This window comes from Phacochoerus africanus, chromosome 14, assembly GCF_016906955.1.
Source record: "Phacochoerus africanus isolate WHEZ1 chromosome 14, ROS_Pafr_v1, whole genome shotgun sequence".
Taxonomy (NCBI): domain Eukaryota; kingdom Metazoa; phylum Chordata; class Mammalia; order Artiodactyla; family Suidae; genus Phacochoerus; species Phacochoerus africanus.
This window is the reverse complement of record NC_062557.1, coordinates 32,944,837-32,960,232: the sequence shown is the minus strand read 5'-3', so window position 1 is coordinate 32,960,232 and position 15,396 is coordinate 32,944,837. Positions and strand designations below refer to the sequence as shown.

The following is a 15,396-nucleotide window of genomic DNA, read 5'->3' as shown; positions in this document are numbered from 1 at the left end:
TCTTTCACTCAGTGTGTTTTTGAAGTTCATTAATTATGGTATGCAGGTATGTAGCAGTAGTTCCTTCCTTTTCATCACTGAATATTCTGTTTGTATGGGTACATCACCTTTCGTTTTATCCGGACGGATGGACAGTGGGCTGTTATGAATAATTCCGCTATGAACATTTGCATAAAAGTCTTTGTGGGATATATGTTTCGCTTCCTTTGGGTGGACTCCTAGAAATGCTAGGTGGTATGGTAAATTTATATTTGCTTTGTAAGAAACTGCCTGAGTGTTTTCTAAAGTGTTGCATCATTTCCCATCCCCGCCATGAGAACCCCTCTTTCTTTACATCTTCGAATGGCTTGATACGTTCATAATTCTTCTTCTGCTTCCCTAATCAGGTGATTACTGGTTTCAAGCATTAATAATCACTATGATTCAAGGAAAATGTAACATTAAAAATGAAAAGATTAATACAGAAAGGAAGGTTTTCCCTTTCGTTACCTGGACTGGATTTAGGAGGATCCTAAATTCTCCCAGCAGTCCTTCTCCCATGTTAGTTCCACTACGAGAGTTGGCCAGGACTATTAAGGGAGTCCACTGCTTTCCAAGCTTAGAGGCTAGCTAAAAAAGGAACGTGAGGGAAAAGCGCTTAATATCGCAAAGACAGTAAGCAACAAGTTCTGCATTTCTCAGTGACGGCTGGGCTGTAAACTTGCTGAGAGAAAAACAACTATCCCAATCAATACAACATGAAAGTCAAAGAAGTCTAAGAATGGACAGGGTCCTTAGAGATGAACTCATTTGCTTTCTGCTTAATACATACTTTTCTTCTACGTTGCTCTAGATGAAGTCATCCAGCATATACTTCTCTCATGTGAGCACACGGAAGAAGAAACTCACCAAACAAGGCAGCCTATTCCACTGCGAAATCAAATCCTTAGAAAGTTCTGAATTAAATTGAGTTAAAATTTGTCTTTTAAGGAGTTCCCGTCATGGCTCGGTATTAACGAATCCGACTAGAAATCATAAGGTGGCGGGTTTGATCCCCGGCCTTGCTCAGTGGGTTAAGGCTCCAGTGTTGCTGTGAGCTGTGGTGTAGGTTGCAGACATGGCTCGGATCCCGCATTGCTGTGGCTCTGGCATAGGCTGGTGGCTGTGGCTCCGATTAGACCCCTGGCCTGGGAATCTCCATATGCTGCGGGAACGCCCCTAGAAATGGCAAAAAGACCAAAAAAAAAATTGTCTTTTAATAACTTTCATTGTTTCACTTTTGATTCCTGAAGCAAGGACTAATTTCAATTGTTCTTCTGTATAACTGCTGCGCTCAAAAACCTAAAGCATTAGCTCTCTTATTAGTCTTGTCTCCTAGGCAATATATTTCACCTTTCATAGAACAGACATTGATTTTCTTTGATCTCTTACAACTGACTTCTCTTTTCTGGATATATTCTATTTTCAAGTTTTTTTTTTTTTTGGAATGGAATAGTCAGAAATAGACGAAAGAATCCAGATTTCTTTGAAGGCCAAAGAAAAATGAAATGAATGTTTCTCTAATTTAAGCACTTCTTTCCTTTCCCCTTCTTGTGAATGAAAACATTAATGATGTTCCATGGTTTTACTTGGTGATTCTCATCCCTGTGATCTCAGATTGCATTCAGATACATCAAGGGTTGGGCATTAAAAAAATAAATATCACAATACTATTAATGTTTTTAAATTTTAAAATGCCTCTTTTGCAGGAATACTGACAAAGATGATATTTAGATAGAAAATCCTGGCGTTGGGTTCTGAATCCAACTGCAGCAGCTTAGGTCACTGCAGAGGTGTGGGTTTGATCCCCGGCCTGGCACAGTGGGTTAAAGGATCTGGTATTGCTGCAGCTGTGACATAGGTCTCAGCTATGGCTTGGAGTCAGCCCCTGGCCTGGGAACTTCCATAAGAAGATATAAAATCCTGATTTGGAAAAAACACAATTTATTTTAGAACAAAGCAGTTCAACTACTTTGGCATATTCAAATAGAAAATAAGTGTAAATTTAGTTATTCCCTCCTTAAGAGCTACATAAAAACTGAAAGATAATGTTTATTTCAATTTTCACACACATACATACTGCAAAGTGCTGTCAATAGCTTTAATGTTCACCATTATTTGTGGGAGCATCTAATGTGCAATATAAACATATCTCTCAAAATGCTTTTAGAACAGTGTGTGAGGAAAATCTGTTTTCATTGACAATAATCATGAATCCCCAATCTGGCTGTTCACTAGAATCATGTGAAGACTTTAAAAAAATACGGATTCCTGAGACTAACTCCTAGAACTACTAAACCAAACGTGGTGATGGAGGTGGGCTCAGGAGTCTGTATTTTTAAAAAGCTTCTTAAATGACCTGGATGCAGGCAGTGGTTTAGGCACCACCAACACCACATTTCCAATTTCCCTTCGGACATTAAAGAACTCAAGAGCCAAAATCTGTGGCACATCTCTAGGAAGTGCGCATGGTTAGCCATGCTTACCTTAGTGATTCTCCCCGCAACACACACAGCTGTTTTCACACACTTTTTGGAAATCAATCAATATGAGGAAAAATAAACTCTGCTTACCATTGCATAATCTGTTTTTTTGTCTTTACGCATCTGATTAATACAGGTTAGATAACTCGGTGGAATGATGAGGTTTCTGAATTCTCCAAAATCACACTTTTCATTCCTTAAGCTACTTTTCATGCACTCATCATGCACTGTTTTCTGACACCAAATGCACCTGAGGGAAGGAAGATATAAAGACAAATATTAGCTTTAAACCATTATCTTACTTATCTGCAAACCAATCATTACTATCAAAAAAAAATTAAAACAGTAATTTCATCACCAATGAGCATAAACTCTGGTAAATAAAAGATTTACAATTGTATCTGCGCACTGAAAATAGAGCAATAAAGTTGAACATTTGGCAGATTCATTTAACAGTGGTTCTTACAGTGTGATCTGGGGAAGATCCCTTCAGGGAGCCTCTGAGGTTAAGTTTTTTTTTTTTTTTCTTTTTTGCCACACAGGCAGTATGCGGGAATTCCTGGGCCAGGGATCGAACCTATACCACACAGAGGCAACCAGAGCCACATTGGTGGGAATGCAGGAGCCTCGGCCCTTTAGGTCAGCAGAGAATGCCCTGAGGTTAAAATGATTTAAATGACAAAGTAATGTTATTTCACCTTTGTACTCTCAAAAGTGTACAGTGGAGTTTTCTGGAAGCTATGTGATATGTCCTAAATCAACAGACTGAATGCAGCAGCAGACAGGAGACTCTAGCTGACTTCCACGTCAAAGAAAAGTACCAAAAATGTAAAACTATGTCAATCTTCTAAGTTGTCACTTATTTTCATAAGACATTTGACCATTATTGTTATTTTAGAAATGACTATTTAAACAATTTCTCAGTTGTAAGTTACGATATGGTAAATATTAGTAGATATAATCCACATAAACAAAAGCTGGTCTAGAACAAGGGGTTTGTGTCTTATTTGTTTGTGCTTTGGTTGGAACAGTTTGTGAGGCCTAAAGGCCTTGATGCTTAAATGCCCCACTGGCCTTGGTCCTTGAAGCGCTCTTCAGGGTCAGTTAAAAAACCTGATTTACAGCCATCTGTGAGCACTGTAGCAAATACAGGAAAATAGTTATTTTCTTTTTGTTTCCCTTTTATGGCCACATCCAGGGCATATGGAAGTTCCTGGGCCAAGGACTGAATCTGAGCTGCAGCTCTACTTATGCTGCACCTGCAGCAACACTGAATCCTTTAACCCACTGCGCTGGGCTGGCATCAAACCTGCACCTCTGTGGCGATCAGAGTCTTTGCAGTTGGATTCTTAACCCACTGCACCATAGTTAATTTCTTTTTTTTATTTTTATTTTTTTGTCTTTTTCCTATTTCTTTGGGCCGCTCCCGCGGCATATGGAGGTTCCCAGGCTAGGGGTCGAATCAGAGCTATAGCCACCGGCCTACGCCAGAGCCACAGCAACACAGAATCTGAGCTGCGTCTGCAACCTACACCACAGCTCATGGCAACGCCAGATCCTTCACCCACTGAGCTCATGGCAACGCCAGATCCTTCACCCACCACAGCTCATGGCAACGCCAGATCCTTCACCCACCGAACCCGCAACCTCATGGTTCCTAGTCGGATTCGTTAACCACTGCGCCACGACGGGAACTCCAATTTCTTTTTCTTAAATATGATTTTTATTTTTTCCATTATAGCTGGTTTACAGTATTCTGTCAATTTTCCACTGCACAGCAAGGTGACCCAGCGACATGTACATGTATATATTCTTTTTTCTCACTTTATCAGGCTCCATCACACAAGTGACCAGACATAGTTCCCAGTGCTATACAGCAGGATCCCATTGTTTATCCATTCCAAAGGCAATAGTTTGCATCTGTTAACGCCAAATTCCCAGTCCATCCCCCTCCCCCCCCATAGTCAATTTCTTAATGACAGTTAATATAAACTAACTTTTATGTTTGCACCTGAAGTACAGAGACATTTATGTTTGACTCTATGTTTGAATGAATTTGTGAAACAAGCAGAAAATAGTGCTAGTAAAGGTCGGGAGTTTCTATTATTAATCTGCTAAGTATATAATCCAGTCACAGATAAAGCAGATCTGAGGATACAGACAAACACAGGCCAACAGAAAACAATGGTCATAATTAAATAAATAAAATTGAAGAAAAGCGGATAAACACTCCTTCATCCCAAGGCTCTCTTGGACTTCTATTTTAAGGTTGTTTTTTTCCCAGTAGGATGCTCAGATTTGTCAAGAAATTACTGCTATTTACTCAGGAGTCCTATATACTGCTGAAATCCAAATTATCTGTGTGATCTGTTAAAGGGAAGACTGTAAAATTACTTGCATGATAAACTTACTTGCTTTCAACCTAAGCTTGAGGAACACTAGGTTGCTTGTGCAGCCAAAATATACCACCTCTATGTACTGCTCTACTATTAACTTTAAAATAGTGTATTATTGTTGAAAATAATCTGAATTATTGAAAATAATTTCACAATTTTTTCCTCTGGAAGGAAGAACGTTTACTTTTTTGTTGTTGTTGTTGTTGCACTTGAAGCATATGGAAGTTCCTGGCCAGAGGTGGCATCTGAGCCACAGCTACAAGCTCTGCCACAACTGCAGTGATGCTGGATCCTTAACCCGCTGAAGGTGGCATGCGGATCGAACCTGGCACTTCAGCAGCTACCTGAGCTTCTGCAGAGATAAGGCTGGATCCTTAACCTGCTGTGCCACAGCGGGAACTCCATAATGTTCACATTTTACTCTGTTCTTTTGTACTGCTTGAGTTTCTAAATAGCAGAATATATCCATGAACTACATGCATAAATTTTTAAAACTGTGTTTTAAGTAAGATTATATTGGCTTATTTTGAGAATTTAGGAAATATGGAAAAGCATAAAAGTCATCCAGAGATACTCTTCTTGATATGTTTACTCTCAGTTTTATAGTCTATTTTTTTTTTTTTTTAGGTTAAGGATACATCTGGACAGTACTTTTCTTTGGAAATTGTATCATGAATTCTGTCCTATGCCATTAAGGACTTTTTAAAAAAAACATGGTTTGTAAAGAATGTATAATATCACATCATATGGATATGCCATAATTTATTTAAAACCACCCTTTGAAAAACCATTTAGATAGTTTCTCTAAGTATAAAAAACATGATGCACAACCTTAAATATAAATGACATTATTTTCCTGGAATCTAAGGAGTTACTGAACCAAAAGGTATGTGTTTTCCTAAGGTTCTTGAGATGTCTGTCCAGTACGCCTGATAACCAACCCATGTGAAAAAGTGTCGGTCACATTTAACACTTGCTAGTACTGCTGATTAGTACTTAGACACCTTTCCTGGATACTTTGATGGACAGAAAGATATTTTGTTGTTTTAATTTGGAGGTCTTTGATCACTAGGTGAAGCTGAATAGTTTTCTGCCTTCTGTGAGTTAACTTGTATTCATCTTTTGCTAGGTTTTAATAACTGCATACACTTTTTATTTATTTAGGATATCAACCGCTTTTTTCCCATTTTATTATTATTATTATTAAAGGATAGCTGATTTAGAATGTTTTATCAAGTTCTGTTGTACAACAAAGTGACCCAATCATACACATTTCCCTGTGCTGTACAACAGGATCCAACTGCCCATCTATTCCAGATATAACAGTCTGTATCCCCCCAAACCCCCAAAATGCCTGTCCCTCCCTTCCGACCCCCCTTGAACCCCAAGTCTGCCCTTCTTGGCCATGCTCTGTTTCTGGTTTTTGTTTGTCATGAGATCTCATATCAACCTCTTTTAGATCAGTTACTGTTTTGTTTTTAATATTCTCAAGTTTATTTTTTGCTAGACAGACCTGTATTTCCCTTTGGGGTTTACTTAAATGCTTTCATGCTTTGAAGTCCTTTACCTTTCCAGATTAGATAGTCACCTATTTCTCCTCACAATTCAGCTTTCATATTTATTCCCTGAATTCAGTTGATTTTTTTAACCTTCTGGGGCTTCATACACATTCCACTGACAATCTCATGAAAGTATCAGGCTTCCTAGAACCGTATCTATGAACTAAAAACCCCTGCTTCAATCCTCTGGAGTTTATTTGGGTACAGAGTGTGATACTGTTGTATAGTGTGATATGAGGAGTTAACTTTTGCCCTTCAAAGAGCACTAGTTCTAGCAGATTTATAATCTTTCCTATTCCGTTATGTGCCATTTTTATCATTTACTAAACTCTCATAAATTTAAGAAAAGACTTTTAACCAAGATGATGGCTACTACCAGCCTTTGTTCCGTAAGGGTAAAGCCAAAATGTTTACTCCTTATTCAGCACTATATTGATTCTTAGCAATACCATGATCAAAATTAAGATCTGTTCTCTGTACATATTTTGCAATTCGTATTTAACTAGATTGAGATTTCAAACCTGATGGGAAAATAAGATGTCTTGATATTTTAGTTTTACCTATCATGTCTCTGAATGTTTATGAGCTTTTTTCTTTCCCCAACTTTTTATTTTGACAAATTTTAAACAGAAGTCAAAAGAATAGCAAAATGAGGCGTTTCCATCATGGCACAGAGGAAATGAATCCGACTAGGAACCATGAGGTTGTGGGTTTGATCCCTGGCCTTGCTCAGTGGGTTGAGAATCTGGTGTTGCCGTGAGCTGGGGTGGAGGTCGCAGACTTGGCTTAGATCTGCAGTTGCTATGGCTGTGGTGTAGGCCAGCAGCGGTAGCTCCGATTTGACCCCTAGCCTGGGAAGCCCCATGTGCCGCAGGTACGGTCCTTAAAAAAAAAAAAAAAAATAAAAAAAAAAAAATATATATATATATATATATATAGCAAAATGAATGCCCTTAAACTAACCTTTAACTCTGATTCTTAATTAACATTTTCTCCCATGTTTGCCTTCTCTTTTTCAAAATAAACTCCTATTTTGCTGAATCATCTGAAAGTAAATTGTGGACTTTATGATGTTTCACCTTTTAATATGACAGTAAGCATTTCCAAAAAACAAGGGCAGTCTCCCTGCTTTTCTAAACATTTTGCATTAAAAATTTTTTTTTAATAGGAACACAAGTATACCCACCATCTATATTCTGGCATTAATATCTTTTTTTTTTTTTTTGGCTTTTTAGTGCTGCACCCATGGCATATGGAGGTTCTCAGGCTAGGGGTCCAATTGGGGCTACAGCTGCCAGCCTACTCCACAGTCACAGTAATGCAAAATCCAAGCCGAGTCTGAGACCTACACCACAGCTCACGGCAACACCAGATCTTTAACCCACTGAGCAAGGCCAAGGATTGAACCTGCAACCTCATGGTTCCTAGTTGGATTCCTTTCTGCTGCACCACAATGGGAATTCCTGGCATTAAAATCTTATTGTAATTGCTTTGTTGCATTTCTACCCATCCATTAATCTATCTTATTTTTGATTCATTAAAAGTGAATTGTGGGGGTTCCCGTCATGGCTCAGTGGTTAACAAAACCAACTAGTATCCATGAGGACGTAGGTTCAATCCCTGACCTTGCTCAGTAGGTTAAGGACCTGGCATTGCCATGAGCTGTGGTGTAGGCATATGGAAGTTCCCAGGCTAGGACTCAAATAGGAGTTGTAGCCACTGACCTACACCACAGCCACAGCAACACCAGACTCAAGCTGCATCTGCGACCCACACCACAGCTCATGGTAACAATGGATCCTTAACCCACTGAGCCAGGCCAGGGATCAAACGTGTGTCCTCATGGATACTAGTTGGGTTCTTAACTGCTGAGCCACGACGGGCACTCCTGATGTAAAATTTATGTACAATGAAATGTATGTACATTTGCTGAGTTTTGACAAAATGAACATAATCATGGAACTTGTGAAGACAAAGAATATTACCCTATGTGTCATTCTCGTGTAGGAGTATGATTGCTTTATTAAAGAAAAAAGTTCACATGGGTAGAGAAGCTCTACTGGAAATACTGCTTATTATTTTCTCTCAAGTGACCTGTTCACAACAGCTCTCTTCTTTAGTATGCTGGAGGAGGCAATGGTATTATATCCGAAGCTGAGAAGTCATCTATGAAACTGCTACTAGAACAGGGATGGAAGACTACAAATACATCTGCCTCCTACTTTTGTGAATAAAGTTTTATTGGAATATAGCTACCTCATTCATTTATGTCCTGTCTACTGCTAGTTTTGTATTGTGACGGTCTGTAGAAAGCAATTATGACAAACCAAATACTTAGTTTTGGCTCTTTACAAGAACAAGTTTGCCTACCTCTGCTCCCGAAGATGATTTGGTATCTTTCATTGGCTGAGATAATTAACAAAATGAATAAACACATAACAAGAGAACACATAATCATAAAATTTAAGAACAAAGCCTAGACTAAAGCTGCTACTGTAATTACCTTCTATAAGTCAGAAGCTTTGTTTTATTAATGACAGTGTGTGCCTGTGTGTGTGTGTTTGGGATATAATGAAGAAAAGGACTTACAGATGAGAGGGTTTTTAAAATAAATAAAAAAGGCTTTGAAGCATTTCCATTGTGGCTCAGTGGGTTAAGAACACTACTAATATCCATAAAGCTGTGGGTTCGATCCCTGGCCTCGCTCAGTGGGCTAAGGAGTCAGTGTTGCCGTGAGCTGTGGTGTAGGTCGCAGACATGCTTGGATTCCATGTTGTGTGACTGTGGCATAGGGCAACAGCTGCAGCTCCAATTCAACCCCTAGCCTGGGAACTTCCATATGCTAAGGAAGGGCCCTAAAAAGCAAACATATGTATATAAATATAATATAAACCAACAAGTTTTCTTTCTTTCTTTTAAAAATGAAAGTTGTGGAGTTCCCATCATGGCTCAGTGGTTATGAATCCGACTAGGAACCATGAGGTTGTGGGTTCGATCCCTGGCCTTGCTCAGTGGGTTAAGGATCTGGTGTTGCCATGAGCTGTGGTTGTAGGTCGCAGACACAGCTCGGATCCCGTGTTGCTGTGGCTCTGGCATAGGCCGGTGGCTGCAGCTCTGATTAGACCCCTAGCCTGGAAACCTCCATATGTCGTGGGTGTGGCCCCAGAAAAGACAAAAAAAAGGAAATAAAATAAAAATGGGAGTTGAAATGTTTATTTCAGGTTCTTCCTTGGTTTTTGTTTTGTATTTTTTTTTTTCTTTTTTGCCACACAGGCAGTATGTGGAAGTTCCTGGGCCAGGGATGGAACCTGCTCCACACAGTAGCAACCAGAGCCACAGTGGTGAGAACGTAGGAGCCTCAACCTAGTAGGCCATCAGAGAACTACCCAAAGTTTTCTTAATGAGAGACAGAATGCTATACCGAACAAAGATTTATTTCATAAATGTAACATTAGGAAACTATACAAAGAACTACTACACAACCCAGCAATCCCACTCTTGGGCATATATCTAGACAAATTTTCCTTGAAAAAGACACACGCACCCACATGTTCACTTCAGCACTATTCACAACAGCCAAAACATGGAAACAACCCAAATATCCATCGACAGATAAATGGATTAAGAAGATGTGGTATATATACATAATGGAATACTACTCAGCCATAAAAAGAACAAAATAATGTCATTTGCAGCAACATGGACAGAACTAGAGACTCTCATACTAAGTGAAGTAAGTCATAAAGAGAAAGAAAAATACCACATGATATCACTTATATCTGGAATCTAACATAGGGCACAAATGAACCTTTCCACAGAAAAGAAAATCATGGACATGGAAAACAGACCTGTGGTTGCCAAGGGGGAGGGGGAGCGGGAGGGAATGGGATGGACTGGGAATTTGGGGTTAACAGATGCAAACTATTGCCTTTGGAATGGATAAGCAATGGGATCCTGCTGTATAGCACTGGGAACTATGTCTGGTCACTTGTGTGATGGAGCCTGATAAAGTGAGAAAAAAGAATATATACATGTACATGTCGCTGGGTCACCTTGCTGTACAGCAGAATATTGACAGAACACTGTAAACCAGCTATAATGCAAAAAATAAAAATCATTACAAAAAAATACAAAAACACTGAAAAAAAAGAAAAAAAATAAGTGTAACGAATGCTTAAAAATAGAACTTAGTTTCCTATTTTAGTCAGAAGAGAGGTTAGAAGAAACAAAAGAAGCAACCAGGAGTGATCAGATATAATGTTAAATGTGGACATACTCTGTCAGGGTTGGAGTAGAGGCAGGAAAACACAGAAAAGTCTACAGGGAAAAAAACCAAAATCCAGCACAGTGCCTGGCCCAAAACAGATGCTTAATATGTGAAAATAAATAATGACTGAATGAGTATAAATTAAAAGGCCTTTGTCACTTATTCTGCAGAGTTTAACTGGGCTGCAGGCCTTACAGTCATGCCACTATGGCCCTCGGAAATGCAACCTTGTTGAACAGTCTTCATAGTACACTTGAAATCTTGGACGTGGACAATGAAGAAGTGACACGGAAGGGTGTGACGCAGACATAGAAGAAGCCCTCCCCAGGGCTGGATCAAATCCAGAGGGGGACAGTCTGGTTTCTACTTAAAGGTTCTAAGTATTTATTTTGTTTCTTTTTCCAAAATCTCTCATTCCTCCAGAAGGTCATAGCAGATTGCAATCCTGCATGAAATTCTTGGCTGAAATAAATCAGAACATTGCAGAATACATACTACTTCAGGCCACTGGCCTCTTTTCTCCTGGGAATGCTAAACACTTCCTAAATTATATAGGAACAATTTTAACCATGGATGAGAGGTTCTAGCATGCTGGGAACAGACTGCTCAGTAGCTGGTAAGAACAAGCTAACGAGGAATAAGCTATTACCACAACATTAACTGCTCAAAAGGGAGAATACACACTTAAGGACAAAGGCTCATGTTTAACATGTACATAAATGGACATTTATGGGCGGTGTCTTTGCAGCGCCAGGATGTGTCTTCCATCCCTGGCCCAGCCAGTAGCTTAAAGGATCCAGAGTTGCTGCAGCAGCTGGGATCAGATCCCTGGCCCAGAAACTCCATATGCCATGGGACGGCCAAAAAAAAGTGCGTAAATATAGCGGTGATTCTTAAACTTCAGAATTACCTGCACAGCCTGTTAAAGCAAAGACTGTTGGTCCCCAGGGCAAGTTCGTGATTCAGTGGGTCTGGAGTGGGGTTAGCCATGCCAGGAAACATAGAAGATGCTTAGTTAAATTTGAATTATAAATAATACATAATATTTTGGTCTAAGAATGTCTCAGATATTGCAAGTATTTTATTTTTATCTTTGTGGGCTAAATCTAAATCTGTGTTAGAATTTGCATTTCTAACAAGTCACTGAGTGACAGTGATGCTGCTGGTCTGGGAAAAACAGGGGCAGGGGGTGAGTAGAAGGGAAGAGATCCCCGGGGAAAGGGCACGAGATGAGTCACTGAGGATGCCTAGCAGCTAGTGAGGAGGAGGATACTTAAGCCCTGAAGAAAAGAAGGGTAGTCGGAAAAAGCTTGATATTTTAAGAAAAACCACAACTAGCCTGATGTTGCTGGTGCATAAAGCTGAATGCAGATGGTGGCGGGTAAGACGAGAGGGGCAGGCAGGGTCCAAAGAGCATGAGAACCTCGTGTGCCAGGTTAAGCATTTGGAGTTTATACTGAAAGGCCATCAGCACAAGTGGTGTGGGTAACTGAAGGGTTTTAAACCAAGCAGGGACTCCATCAGATATGCATTTCTAGAAAGACCATTTGGTTGGAGAATTAGAGCACTGTGATTATTTAAGAAGTATACGAAATGCAATGAAGATATTTATAGAAGCCATTTTAATCCAATTTTGCACAGACACAAAGAGGGGGAGGAAATAAAACAATACTCAATTCGTGTCCTCTTTCCAACTAATCTCAATCCTCTAAGACTAAAGCTTACCTAGGGAGAGAATTATGAAATTTTTAAAGACACTGATAACCTAGCTTTCACCGATGGCAAAAGGAGATCCAAATTTGAAAGAGAGAACATAAAAATGAATGGTTATAAAACTGCAGATATTTAAAATATATTTCTTGGAAAATTTTTAAGTCTATATCTGATGTGCAAAATTATTTAAGATTTAAAAATAAATGTGGATACTATTAGACCATGCTCATTTAAGAGAAGCACTTTCATTTATTCATTTTTTTGTCTTCGCACCCTCGACATATGGAGGGTCCCAGGCTAGGGGTTGAATCGGAGCTATAGCTGCCAGTCTACACCACAGTTCACGGCAATGCTGGATCCTTAACCCAATGAGTGAGGCCAGGGATCGAACCTGCATCCTCATGGATACTAGTCAAATTTATTTCTGCTGAGCCATGACAGGAATTCCAAAAAAAGAACATTTAAATAAAATAAAACAGAAACAAAAAAAAGTAACTTGCTATCTCATGCAAGTTCTATTTCTGTTCTTAAATATGTTTAGGGACTTTTCAACTTGTCAGAAACAGGCCAATCACAATGAAGATGTCTAGTCTTAAGGCAGAGATAAGGTGGGGGGGTTAGTATTCCTAACCTTGTCCTGGGAGTTAGAAATGCTGGATGCCAGTTCTACTTTACCACTGAGTAAAACCCGCTGAACTACAATTCTCTCAAATGTAAAATAAGTTCAAAGAGATAAAGTGCAAAGCAGCACCCCCTGCAAAGCAGCACCCCCTTTTATTACCAATATCTACCATGTGCAAAGGACACCGTCACTTGTTTTCAGACAATGTTTAAGTACCCCAATGTGCTGTCCAGTGTGTATTTAAAAGCTATTAAATTATTCTTGGTTTAAAGTCACTTGTCTAAGATGCTACAAGTCCTGAAAGATCATCTGGCAAAAGGAATATCACTTTAAGTGTTCTTTTAGAGTATATTTCACTAGGGCACCAAACCTATATTAGATACTTAAAGGGCTGACCTGGAATGAAACTTGTTTTCATTGTACATTCACAATGCAACACACAAGATGAATCAGTCTTGTGACTCTAGTGAAAAGATAATTTGTCCATACTTCATTTTTCCTTATGCAAAATGGAGCCTGAATCAGTAGTAACAAAAGCTAGGATATAACATACAGTGCCTACAAAGTAGGCAGCATTTAGACTGCCTGGATTAAAGTCAAGAACCAAGTTTTATTTTTACCAAAAACGGCAGGTTGGCTAAGGAGTGTAGCCTAGATGCACCATCTCACAAATGACTTCTGCCAAGCTGCCTCGATCTGCAATATCAGGGCTATTTATTAGCTTGTTTCCTCAAAGTGGGCAGTTTAGGCCATTTGTGGAGATCAAAGCAGGCCTCTATGCCCACTCGTAGAATCCTGACCCCACCAAGCATTCTGTAACAATCAGTACCCACAAAGGCCGTACCTGTAATCACAGAGCTTGGGTTGACTGCCGCACTGCTGCTTGCAAACCACACAGTAACTGCACAGGGGGACATTACCCCGGATCCAGTGGTGGTGCATGGCGTCCAGGGCCCTGCTGTCATTCTTGAGCATGATCTCCTTGCAGTGGAAACGCTTGTCGGCCTTCTTGAGGCAGCCCTCGTCCACGCGCAGCCCGCAGCAGTCGCAGAAGGCGCCCTGCAGGATGTGCTGCGCGCACACACAGCAGTAGGTGGGATGGCTGAACAGGTCCGTGTCGCGCCACCCGTGCTTACTCTTGCGGAAGATGTCCCTGCGGTGCAGCTGCCGGCGCGATCGCTGGAGGCTGCACCAGAAAGTGATGAACACCGGCAGCAACACCGAGCACAGCGTGTACAGGACCAGGTGCCCGTCCGCGAACAGGCCCTGGTAGGGTGCCGGCCGCTGCTCCCCTTCCATCTTCTCCAAGGTCGATTTCTAACTAGAAGAAACACCGGCAGGTCCACTTTGGGATCGCTGACCCCGTCCCCCCCTCTTCCCTGCCTTTTAGGGGATCCTGAGGTCGCCGTCTGTCCAGGTGGTTTCGCTCTAAGGAGCGGCACGCGCACCTTCTTCTCCGCAGGGCAACCCCAGAGGCTCCGGGTCGCCGGGCCGCGGACCTGCCGCGCAGAGGGGGTGGCACCCAGCGCTTGTCACGCTTCGTCCCCTCCCTCCCCCTCGGCCCCGGCCGCCGCCTCCTCACCTCCCCCGGCACCGGAAAGGGTGCAATCACAACATATGGGGAGCTCCGCACGGAAGAGCTGGCGTGAAGCTCTGGGCTTTGGGCGCGACGGCACGCGTGGGCCGCGCGGCGCCGGCCAGCTTCTGTAACGGTTAGTCCAGGCCTGCTCTCCTCCCCCAGGCGCCGGGAAGCAAAAACACATCTCCGACCACTTCGGGCCGGGCACCGCCTCCCGCCGGCCAGCCCCAGCCCACCGCCCAGTCCCGCCCCTCTCGCGAGGCCTCGGGGACCAGGGCCTCCGCCGCGCCCGCCCCTCCGGCCCTACCTCGTCTGGGGTAGTCGCGCGGCCCGTGGGCCAGGCCTCGGGCCTTCCTTCCGTCCTAGCGGCTCCGCTAGACCTGCCAGGCTTAGGGACCGACGTCAATGAAGAGGCCGGCCCCCCTGGGGCGGTGGGCTGGGGCGGGGCCTGCGGCGAGAGCTCCGGGGCTCAGCGGAGGTGGGAGGTGCGAAGAGAAGGCCGAGGGGCCGTAGGGGGCGGGGCCTTGGGGGAGAGGGAGGAGCTTGAGCGAGAGGGGTGGATCTGTGGGCGTGGCTTAGGGAGAACTGTGGGCTGGGTAACAATAAGGTGGGAATGCCAGAGCTGATGGTGAGTTGAGATCTCTAAGTCTAATCATAGAATGTTCTAACATGAATGATATACACAGTAGGAGTTAAGTTTGCATTAGCCCTTCTCCTTACTGCCTGGGAGAGGTGGGAGCTGGTACGGTTTTAAACACT

General features: G+C 41.9%; 1 protein-coding gene across 1 annotated transcript in view; it reads right to left on the bottom strand.

The window, feature by feature from the left end:
• The window catches only part of DGKE (diacylglycerol kinase epsilon), a 30,757-nt gene extending 15,610 nt beyond the window's left edge, over nt 1-15,147 (bottom strand). Inside the window, exons 1-4 of the mRNA XM_047757499.1 lie at nt 14,945-15,147; nt 13,903-14,379; nt 2,592-2,751; nt 490-609 (exon numbers count right to left, since the gene is read on the bottom strand). Of these exons, the coding sequence (XP_047613455.1) occupies nt 490-609; nt 2,592-2,751; nt 13,903-14,357 (735 nt within the window). The 5' untranslated portion in view covers nt 14,358-14,379; nt 14,945-15,147. The remainder of the gene's footprint in view (nt 1-489; nt 610-2,591; nt 2,752-13,902; nt 14,380-14,944) is intronic.
• Between the last annotated feature and the right edge of the window lie 249 nt (nt 15,148-15,396).